General features: G+C 42.8%; 1 protein-coding gene across 2 annotated transcripts in view; it reads right to left on the bottom strand.

The window, feature by feature from the left end:
* Positions 1 to 12406, bottom strand: part of ANAPC10 (anaphase promoting complex subunit 10) — a 44409-nt gene that overhangs the window by 14304 nt on the left and 17699 nt on the right. Inside the window, exon 5 of one of the 2 annotated variants that reach the window (XM_061552248.1) lies at positions 9470 to 9595. The exons of the other annotated variant lie outside the window; for it this stretch is intronic. Coding sequence (XP_061408232.1) covers positions 9545 to 9595 — 51 coding nt within the window. The 3' untranslated portion in view covers positions 9470 to 9544. Of the gene's footprint in view, positions 1 to 9469; positions 9596 to 12406 lie in introns of those variants that run through there. 2 annotated transcript variants of the gene reach the window in all.

The raw sequence follows: 12406 nt of genomic DNA, 5'->3' as shown, positions 1-12406 counted from the left end.
TTGGCGTGCTCTCTGTGTGTACGCGTACCGTGCATCCAGCGCAAAAAAAATATGAAAAACATACAGCCGATTTTTTTGTTACAAAAGCAGACATTATGATGTGCTACCAGCTTGACAAACGGTAGAGTTATTTGGACACAACAGCTTTACGTTGTCGTCAGGAAAGGTGCGTAAAGCACTCGCGGCTAACGTTGTCCCTGGAGATGGATTACGATGGGCTACATTTTTTCAGGATTTTAATATACGTCCGCTCAATGGGCAATGAAAAGTACGGCAAAGATTTAACGTCTAATTTATAGCTTAGTGAACGGGAATTGAGATATATTCTTCTGCAAAGGAGGACAGCATGAGACCACAGGAACCCATTAACACGAGTTCCCTGTGAATGAGTTAAGGGGGAACTTAAAATACGGGACGTGAGTTATGGCACAAGCCCCACTCTTGCAGATGGATGTGTCGAGCATAATTATTCATAAATTTATAATAGATTACGTTTAAAAAGCACCTTTCTACAAAGTACTTAACGTGCTGAAATATCTACCTTAGAGGACAAACACAAACCTAGGAGACACTCCATTGACAGCATTGCTCACGCACAAATTAAATTCCAACTCACCAACTGCATCATTAACCCTACACCCCTGAAATTCTCCACACTGTTCCGGTGGTTTTGCGTGGAAAAAAACCATAAAGCAGTAATGCATGTTTGCTCACAATAGGAGATGTTAAATGTCTAGTGTACGAATACCAAGTTTCAAGTTGGTGTGGCCAGGATAGTCCCATTTGTGAGATAGAATGCCGGATCTTTTGGGTCCCGGGGCCACATCATCGGGCTAGCGCAGCCTTCGGTGCGAAACCTCGCCGAAGATTAAGGTACGGGCCACGGGGCCATTCTTCAGCGCATCTACCGCACAAGAAACTTCGGAGAGGGTTACCAAGCATCTGTATGAATTTAAGCCGAGCCTCTGAAACAAAAGTTATTTGACGAGCCTGCTGATCGTCAGAATATCTTTCCACTGATGAAATCTACACCAAAGGTAGTCTTCATAAAAACGGAAATGAGATGTTAAAAGTAACACCTTGCAGATGGTATCGCAGAAAATCATTCTACAACTCTGAGTGTTATACACAGTTGTGAATGTGCAACAACAAAGAAGATCTCTCGCTGCTCGATTATTTATGTTACTTAACTACATTTGCTCTGGACGGCCAAAAGTGATCGCATCTGTAAACATTTCTTTTAAAGTAGAGACGTCGGAATGAATTTAGGTTACAGGTTGAGCGGCACAGTGTAGACTGCATTGGCAGTTAAAAGGAAAATGCATTGAACAAAGTGGCTTTGAAGAGCCTCATTGTGATGGTATGTGTGACGTCATGCTCAGAGCATGTCGCACGAGCACCACGCAGCAGTGCTGAAGTTATTAGGGCTCGCTGGAAGGCTGGGTGCTTGGGTAAGTGGTCCACAGACATTCACCAGGTTAGGACCCCTTTTCGCAGCTCCCTAATTAAATGCAACCACTGTGCCAGCACAATAAGCCACTCAAAGTGGCACCTGTGGAATGGACTTTCAGACTCGCATCCAATTTGCCGCAACGGCTAATTCTCCAACGAGGCAGCGTGGCGGCGCAGTGGAAACGCTTCGTGTCTCGTCGCAAAAAGGGCCTCGAGTCTCTAGACCCGAGATTCAATTCCCGACTTGGGTTTTCTTTTTGCGAGGCGCCGCTGGTATGGTCTCCCCCATGGCCGATTTGCTAAAGACCATACAGCGCGACTGGAACGGGTGCCCCTCGATTTGCGAACGTTCAGTTTTGCTCAAATTTCACGTGAACTCAATTGACAAATTATGGACACTGCTCGATGAACGAAACTTCACACGGCACGCGCCACAGGATCATCAAGAGGCACCCGTCATCCATCCGCGACAGCGTCACGGTATCACCCACAGTGCAACAGTAATGCCCTCCACGTCGCCTTGCCAGTCGTTCCAACGTGCATATATCTTTTGGCGAGTTCCCCGAAATGGTGAATTGTTTTTGTTTTCAATTAATTACTTTCAATCGTTTTAATATGTATGTTCTTCACTGTTATTTTTGTTTCGTGAAAAGTGATATAGGAATACATTTTTAGGCTACGAGTAGAGTTGGAATGATGTGTCCGAAACACATCCCTAATTTTTTGTATTAAATAAATTGGGAACAGCCATTCATTCCGATTAATGACATTTCCTTTTCACGCGTGAATCGACTGACACCTGTGTTGGCCAAAACATTCCAATTGTGAAAAAAATACCTTCAAATTACTTAATTTAAATTTTACGTAGCAACATTGCCCCCTACTGTGAAAACATTGGCAACACCATCCTGAAAAAAAAGTGCCTTTCCTCGTCAAAAAGGCTTAATAATAATAATACATTCTGCCTGTTCTCACCACTAATTACAATAATCAGGATGGTTGGTCACCATCTACAAAGGATGGTGATGGGGGGAACACTCTAAGACAATTCGAGTAGAAGACTGACTGGAGGTCACCAAACATTGGACGTTTTGCCACTCGAAAGACGCAGCGATGGACATATATAAGACTGCCAGTATTGACCCTCCTTGGCCAAGTCCAATCAAAATGCAGATCTTGTCAAAGCATTATTTAACAGATTATTTGCTGACTTACCAACTCCCACAAGCACTGACATAACACTAAGTCATATGGAAAATGACCATTACGACAAATTCTAAAGATGAAAGGCACGTGACTAACTTTCCTGAACACTGCTTTATTGCTCTCGACCAGAAATGAAAATGTTTATAACAAAAACAAACCATATTATGGATTATTAATGTTATTTCAATTATCACAAACTGCTCATTCATTTCGCAGAGCAGGAGAGTGGAAATATTTGTATTTAAGCCATGCAAAATTTAGAAGTGGCCTTTTTCTTGAGCATAGCTTGGCAGGGTTTTACTATAACAGACAGAGCAGCTGAATTCACGGGGAAGAATTCAGGTGGGTGTAGAGGAGCATGAATATGGTCTTCTGGCACGGTTTAGCATAACAGAGCCTCGTGCCTTCTGGACTGCAAGTACATTGTGATCACTTGGGCACATGAAGGTCAATTAACACTGGACATCATCATGAGGCCTCCTTTGCCAGTAGCAAAATATACTAATAGGTTTTTTACCCTTTTTTCTGGCAACAAAACGGACACCTTTTTCAAGGGATCATGTTTGCATTAACCACAATGCCTGCGGTCAGAATGCAAACAAAAAACAACTCTGATAATGTATGCACTGTCCTTGAAATGTATTGGTCCACACCAGAGACAGCTCTTCTTAAGAGCCCAGTCTCACATGGTGTTGGACCAGATGACGCCAAAAGGCGTATTGTGGTTAATGCAAACATGATTCCTTGAAAAAAGGTGTCAGTTTTGTTGCCAGAAAAAAGGGTAAAAACGCATTATTATAACACTGGATAGCTTGAGGCAGGGTTTTGGGAATCACATGCATTAGCTCAATTATTAAATTATCTTTCAAAGAATTGGGGGAATTTACGTATAACCTCTCATTCATGTAATTGGCCAAGTATCCCGATACAGGACCAACATGAAGGTCTTCAGACTCACCAAGGCTTCCCTGAGTAAATAGAGGTCATTATTAATCATATTTGTGGGTTAGAATAACATTTTGACTTTTTGGCTGTGAAATTAATACTTTGACAGCCTGTTCATGACAATTATATCATAGAGTCATTAAAATGAGTAGCCGGATACCAAACCTGGTGGCCGCCATAGAAAATGTAACCAATCACTGTGTTCCCATTAAAAAGCAGTCGATAACTAAAAAAAAATCTGTATAAAAATTGGAAACATTTTATTGGCTTAAATTATGTAACTATCCATTATCCTAAGTAGACTTTCATGGCAAGCTTCCTGATAATAACTGTCCGTAATTGGATGGAATCCATCACATGATTGTCATTTTAAACTTACTTCTCATTCGCTGCCACCTAAATGTAGTCCTTCACAAAACTAACATCGACGTATACATTTAAAATATATAAATATACATCTCGGTCGTGGGTAGATTAGGTTATTTGCAAGGAGGCATCAACTCCTAAGATGTCATACACATTTTCTAAACAATTTTGAATCAAATAAAACTTCACTTATGCAAACAATCGGAAAACTGGTAAATGCCCCCCTTACAAACCAGCCACAGCGAGCCGTGCTGACCGCTTGTCGAAACAGAGAGACTTCACAATGCAGCTTTGTGTGCAAACGGTCACACTGGAAGACAGTTTTGGATGAGCCGGGGCTCAGATAACAAGTGGTCTCCAATACGCATGGGGCCCGGGTAACGTGACGAGGCATTACGTGGAGCTGGAGATGAAGGGCAGATGACAGAGCCACCCTCACAGGAAGGAGATGGATCTTCCATGTGCAGAACATCCTGCTAAGGTCGTCACCCCGAGCACAGCTGGAGATTAATAAGCCTTTAATGTATTGGTGTAGCTTTCCTGTCTGGCCATGCTGTCGAAACCACACGCAAATGTGGATATTTTTAAATCCTTTATATTAAGTTCGCTTGCTTGCTTGCTTACGACCGTGCAAATGTTTCGGTCGTTTTTTAACCCACTTCCCGTGATCCAATCGAGCTGACATTTTGCACACAGACTCGTTGTGCGAGACAATTAATGTTCGTGAAAATTTTTTTCCAAAATTTTACACTGTTTAGGGAAACAATTTAAATATTTAATTACCAATTGCTTAATACTGGCAGACAATCATCTGACCCATAGGTGGCAGCCATCTCAAGCCAGAGGACGCGCATATAAAGGATTTATAGTGAAAAACTTTGTTTTTACGGGTTATACTTATTTTACTCTTGCGAGCCCTTTTTTCTGAGAAAGTGACACTCATTCAGTTAGTATACACTAAGTTATATGTAGCTGCATCTCAATTACCGAATTTCAAGCAGAGCATAGACTCGGAATTGCATGAGGCAAGCCTTTGCACGCTCAACGGGAAAGGGGAAATTGCATAGAAATTATACCGTGAAAACCTAGACCATTTAGTTTGGTTAATATGGAAATTTTTAAGGTTATTGAAACAATAAACAAAGTCCTTCAGAGAACCAAAGAATGTGTCTGTAAAGGAAAATTATTGAAAAAATGAAAGTGATACATCTTCCAGAGTAAAAATTGTACCACTTTTGTCCGTGCAAAAGTTTTGTAGAGCAGATCATATCACACACTTTGTGGTGGCGATTTTTTTTGGCTTCATCGGATAGCAAACAGCCAATACAAACACTCTTAAAGTATTACATTTCATGCCAAGCATAATTTTCCTTTGCATGGCCAAACTAAAACTGCTTCATTCAATATTCAAATGATTTCTTTACTCATTTGAACACAATTCACAGGATTTTGTTGACATTATCGCAAGAAGCTTCGAGGCAGAGTATCGCATTCGCTTCTGCAATAACTTACCATGCTCACCATCTAAAGCAAAGTGGATCTTGAATACTCCATTTTACAACAGGCCGTCAACTGCCCGTGCCAAAAATACGCTTGATAATTACGCGAAATTAAGTAATTCGACAGCTTTTGTTTTCACAAACTATTCAACACAGTCATCAGCCATTGCCCATCCGCTGCTGAACGAAGGCCTCCCCCAAAAACCTTCACAACACCTCGTGGGCCAGTGCCCACTACCATTAATCTCTCGTCTGGAGAAAAAAATGACCTCATCGCTAAATCCCCGGGCGGTCGGCCTCCTGCGCTCATTCTTTCCGTTGGATGCCGTTTCGTCACCAGTCTCGTCCGTCGGCATATCATCCCCCCCGTCTAGCGATGTTTCCTGCAAAAGCCCGTTAACTTTTCTCACCAATTGTCAATACGATGTGTCTCCGATTGAGTTTCTACCCTGATCCGTGTGTTCCTTTTTCTCTCTCTCAGTACATTTGGGGCGCCACGGTGGCGAGATGTTAACTACCTCGCCCGGTATACAGGAGGTGGTGGGTTCGATTCCAACCCTGACGCCTGTATATTTTGAGTTTGCATGTTCTCCCCGTGGTCGCGTGGATTTTTCTCCGGGTCCTTTCCCTCCACATTTAGAAACATGCATTTCGAGTAGTTGGCTGCTATAAATGTCCACGTGATAAGCCACTTCGTTAAGCTTTCATTTGTGGCCAGATCACTTCTGAAAAAGAGGGAAATAGCTCAGTGGGGCTTACCTGGTAAAATAAAAAAAAGTTTTTATTTCCAAGCAGACCATTAAACTGTCAGTGCGATGAATATAATTCAAAATTACATGAAATTAGATTATTAAAAAAAAATTGTTTTCGTGAACCATTCATGAACGTGTAAATAAACTCCTCAGATTTTATTGAAGACAACGACTAACATTTGACATTATTTAGTAATTTGCCACGATATTATAGTAAGTACATAACTTGTCAATCAGTGCTGGAATCGTGGTAATGAATGATTCCATGCAAGACTAATTTATATCTTCCAACTAGTGTTAAGATTAACATGCAGACTTACACACGATGATACAAGTAAAGGATGCAAATTTTGAAACATTAGAAATTTTTAATATTCCACCAATTTTCTTGGTTCTTTCGGTAAAGTCACGTAGAAGGGAAATAATAAAATAATACAAATTAAACATAACAAAAATACAATTAAATTTCGATTTACAGCTTTCGTGACTGCAGGGATTCATCTTCTTGGTTCTTTCGGTAAAGCCACGTAGAATGGAAATAATAAAATAATAAAATAAACATTATAAAATAATTCTCACGACGTTTCGAAGAGCAGGTCTGTCTCCCCGACAGACCTGGTCTTCACCTAAAGACGGCTGCTTGCGTTGTGGCCGAAACGTCGTGAGAATTATTTTATAATGTTTTATTTTATTATTTTATTATTTCCATTCTACGTGACTTTACCGAAAGAACCAAGAAGAAAAATATAATTCTCACGACGTTTCGGCCACAACGCAAGCAGCCGTCCTCAGGTGAAGAACAGGGCTGTCGGAAAGACAGACAAGCTTTCGTGCAGTCACGAAAGCTTTAAATCGAAAAATTCCACCAATTCTTGTTATATTCATTGATGAAATGATTGGTTGTCACTCGCATGTCTGGATGCTGCTGTAATTACATTCTTGAGCAAGAAGGCAGCATAAATGTGTTCAGGAGCTAAATTCCAATGTGGAGGTCTCCTAGCTACGACGAGAGGGCTTCGGGAGAAAGTTAGTGTAGTTTTGCTATTCCTCCATTGATGAAGCACAGACTAGATCGGTTTTGCCAACTATGAAAATGAAGTGATAGATCACAACATGTATAAAAATGATACCCTTTAATCAGGAAACCTCACCGAGTCTTAAAACTTTTTTTTCAGTCGGGTTCTGCATTGGGACGTTTTGGTCAATTTCTGAAACGATTATTTTGCCTTTGGGGAAAAAACTGCAGTGCCCAAAGAATAAATATAGGAGACTGCAATTATCCTACCCTCATCAAAAGCAGCAGCAGGATTGCTATCATCGTCATTAATACCAAAAATATCATCATGAGCAGCAGCATCATCCACAGCAGCATTGTCATCAACGTGGGGGGGGGGGTGGGACGGCAGCGCGTTCGCCACTTGTTGCAGAGGTTAGGGTTAGAATCGAGCGGCCGCCCTGATTACGACTGTGGTTATATAACCATGATACACACCGAACTGCTTCACTCAAGAGAAGGTCATCGTGCGCTGGCGTCAGAGGCCAAATGCGCCAAATTATAAACATTCCCGCAAATTACTCAGTTGGGATTTATTCGTAGCAATTATCGCAACCCTACTAGCAGAATAATGCCTATTTATAGGGCAGATGCTGGGTAACCTTACGCCCACAGGGACAGCTGCCATAGGGGGGACCCTTTGAAACGTTTGAGATGAGAGCTCAAGTGCTCCAAGATGCGCTGGCACATAGGATGTTGCCATATCAAAGAGAAATCAATATCAGCTTCAGAACCAGCATCGTGGTTATCAACCACAGTATTACCATCGTTGTCATCATAACCGTTCGATACATGTGTTGAGATCCTTGAAAAATGATGGTCATCCATGAATGTCTGCATTGCTATAACCCTACATTTTAAATTAACGTCACCTTCGTAATAGAGCTTGTAACCCAAGACGCACTACCATTCCTTAACTACCACTCATTACTTGGCATCAATTGAGGGAAATATGTAGTAAAAAAAACCATAAAAATGAATATGCGTCACACAGAGGCACTGAAAAGTTTCACTACTGCTTGAGATGTGTTTGTACGCTCATTAGCAGCTGCCAGCGGGCGCAGCACAGTATCTGGTTTATGTGAGTATTCTGGCAGCTTCAGTGACGATCCTGTCAAAACCAGTCAAAACCGCTCGGAATACGTCACCATTAAAAGAACTACAATTATGGGATCTCTGGGGTGAAATATGGAAGGCGGCCCAGGTTTTAAGTGAAGTAAATCATAATTTATCCGTTTATTTTTCAGTTCCTTTGATTCGCAGACGAATTATTTCTCCTTCAACTGTAAATTATACTCCAGAAATTTACTTAAGACATTATTTGACATTAGAGGTGAGCGATTCCAATAGGGACCATACTCAATTCATACCATTCCAACTTGGACGATTCCTGACGAAATCATAATTCTTCTCTGGGCTACCCGATGTTAAGATATGCCTACGAGGTTGAGCATATGTATGCGTACACACGCATCGTTATGAATAATGTACGAACATGTACACATATGAAGTACCGGTGAAGACGCTTGACGCCGAGGTTGAGGCACACATATATTTATTTCACGATACGACAGTGGGCAGATACACACTCGAGGGGGTATCGGCCCCCTCACCCGTATAACTCGGGATACACCCCTAGCTAACTCTGTCCTAGCCCCGAATCCTCCACTAATGGGCTAGGGGAGGCTAACTGGCCCGACACTGGTAAGTCGGGCCCGGTACCCGGAGTTCCAGACCAGCTCTTACAAGAGCACCGGCTCTGGCTTTCGGGACCACGCCGCTGGCTCAGTCCTGTCCGGCCCTGAAAAGGACATCGAACCAGGGGAGTCCAGGGCTCTATCTAAGACGTCTTCAGTCTTGTTCCCTTAGCTTAAACATAACTGACTCGAGCCCTTTGAACATCCCCTTTTATACCCAACCCCTCCCTGAGGGGTGGGGCCCCGGGGGATCATAACGTTCGAACCAGCCCCCCCCAGGGTGTCTGGCTCGGACGTCGTAGAGGGCACCTCCTCGTGCACTTACGTAGCCCCGCCCACTGTGTTTGTTTTCCATAGGCTGCCATGCATAACGGGCCCTCTCTTTAACACCCCTACACATACATAAGCATCCTTGCAGTTCTGGTAGTCCCATTGGTAGTAGTGGCCCCCAGGAGTGTGATAGTTACTGGGGGGGTCTTGGCGATGATCCCAGTGAATCCACCGATCCGAGTGCTAGTGGACCCAGTAAACTAACTGGTAGCTGCGATGCTTCTTGTTGTCCAAACACCGGTCTCAGGGAGCACGCGAGTCATCACTGAGCCCCTGTTGGGCCCGTTGTATTGCCTAAGCCACACAGGAAATAGAGCGTGACGAGACCAGTTTCATGTATCGCCGCTGCAACATACGTCCGATGCCGATGTAATAAGTGACAGTGAGCGACACTGGCGATTCTGGCCGGCTGGTATTGAGGTTGAAACCAGCTGTGGCCAGTATCGACCAGAATCCCCACTGAGATTGTATTGCATGGGTATTGGCCACACGTTTCAATCGTGATTCCACTGGGCCAGCCAGGACCTACTTCTTGCCGGAACACCACACCCATCACTGTGCAGCCCGATCGCACCCGCCAAGTCCGATCTTCTGATCAACTTTAAGAATCGTATTCGAATCCAAGAATGGAATTGCGCACGATTTCAGACTCGAAATAACAAGAAATGCCCAGATTTATTCAAAATATACAGGTATACTCGAACAAGAAATCTAATTCAAGGCATCTCACGATAGCTCAAAAAGATAATGTCACGTAGAAAACAATCCATAAGAGTCACAGTTTTTCCGGGACTGAGTGTTGAGTTTTATTATTGGTCTTTTGAATTCCATGGGGTTTATTTTCCATCCTGCAGCCCTCAGTGTTATTCATTCCCAATAATTTTGTAAACTCAGCTTCGTAGGGCTGCAGATTTCTCAAGTCAAATAGTGAGGCAGCTGCAGATAACTCAGCACCTTGTGACTTCAACACGGTCATTGAAAATGTGCACGAAGCTCAACCTGGAAGCCGATCGAGACCCAGGAGTGTTTGACAAGTCAGACGAGAAAAAAAAATGTATTCGAAAATATGCACCTTGGTGCTTAAAGATTGTCAGCACAAACCAGGCAAGCAGCCTCCTCGGGAAAATAAACAGCTTGCTTAGAAAAAATAACTGGCATTACTCAGAAATAATAAACATGAAAATATAATTTTAAAATGCTAGAAAAGTTGGCCATTATCACGTGGTGATGATTAATATCTTGATCATGATAGCACTTTTAGCTAGGGCTTTCCAAATGTTTACAAACAGTACAAATTATAAACATTACCAAACAGCAAGATCTACACAGCGATACATGCCAAAGTATTCAATAGGATGCTTGAGATAGATGGCATTCATCTATGCAGGAATTATACATTAAGCTTAACTAAACGTGTGGAAAAAAAGCCATTTTTCTGTGTTTCAAATGTTCTTCGAGGCCAGCAATAATAAGCGGGGATAAAACTGAACAGGTACTGTGAACGGCTCGCAATTTCTTGCCTTGGCTTGCCATTGCAGTAGCTCTGAGCAACGGCAAAACTAAGCAGAACTCCACAGTGCGCGCTTGCCGAGGATGCCCAACAACAACCAGGCAATCGCCAGCATGCCAGCCATATTATTATTTTGATTTAAAATTTTCGTGACTGCAGGGATTCATATTCTTGGTTCTTTCGGTAAAGTCACGTAGAAGGGGGAAAAAAATAATAATAAAATATTATTTTATTATTTCCCTTCTACGTGACTTTACCGAAAGAACCAAGAACACATTATTATTATTATCTAATGCCCAAGTGGTGTCGGGGCAACGCAATGGAAAAAATGCAAACATTTGTGTGGTTAAAGAGAACTGCAATTAAATTGTGGCCAGCTAGGATCAACTACTGACAGCGTATATATCTGCAACCAGACTTGCAGCAAATGCTCATGGGCAATCATCACCACCACTGCAGTCGGGTGAATTCTCACCAGTCCTGTTATGACGTTGGTGCTATTAAACTCCTCTTATCCGCAACCCGAGTGCCTGTTCTTCCGATTAACCTGCAGACCCCAACTGAACTGTAAAAACTGCAATTTTCCATGCTTTTTTTGTGAATCACAGGAGTTTTGGCAAGATTCGTCATGTTTTCTGTTTTACTCTCGCTGTGAGAGAAGCACCCAGGGGCGGTTCGCCACAGGGCGCTAAATCTGCTAATTGTTCACAGATAAATATAATGTATGTATAACTTCTTTCGCACCATACGAAACACATCTCAAACAGTAGCTCATTCGGAGGATAAGGAGAGTGCATGGCTAAAGGGGATCCCTTCGAATATGCGTTCTGTTGTACAAGTTGATCCACGTAAAAGTATTTTGGAAGCATCAACATTTATCCCATTATCTGTAAATGTTCACGGAGAATAGGACATGCTCGCCATACTCATCCAACTATCCGGGTTAATCCGTTGTGAGAAGAGGAGTTCCATAGTGCGGTGTGTGAATGACGGGCTGATGAGATGCTCTGCTCCTCGAGGGAAGTGCGTTCCAATTAGAGGGGGTGACCTTTCATGGGATATGCACTGAGCAGCACCAGCAGCATACATCAGGTGACACAATGCAGTTGATAAATGTGTGTGGCTTAATGGGATTTAACAATTCACATCTGCGATTTCCGAAGAAATGTCATACGACCCGCATTCAACTCCAGTGGCATATTCAAGCGTGAATGTTAAATAGTTATTTTTACATGTACAATTCAGGGCATGTATCGTCAGACCAAGAATATATCTGAACAGTGTGATGCGACTCATCGTTGCATCCGCAGTGACTATTGTGAATGGCGTGTTCCGCTTTCAGAAGGTCTAATGCTGTCAAAGATGAGCTCCAGTCGCATGACTGTGGCGACTGTGCTCAGAGGGAAGCTCGCCATCCCAGAAATTCCACTCGTCCCTAAACAATGAGAACCTCGTGCACGGAGAATGAGTGTAACGAAACGTGATGGGGACAAGGCCACCCACAACTTTGCTGACCAAGCATTCCCCACTCATGAGCACTCGCCGAGAGCAGCGCCGTGACTCATAACCACCCGAAGGGGAGACGCAAGGAAAAG

Source organism: Lethenteron reissneri, chromosome 16, assembly GCF_015708825.2.
Source record: "Lethenteron reissneri isolate LAM-NWPU_2019-01 chromosome 16, ASM1570882v1, whole genome shotgun sequence".
In the NCBI taxonomy this organism is placed as follows: Eukaryota; Metazoa; Chordata; class Hyperoartia; order Petromyzontiformes; family Petromyzontidae; genus Lethenteron; species Lethenteron reissneri.
This window is presented reverse-complemented; position numbering and strand designations above follow the sequence as displayed.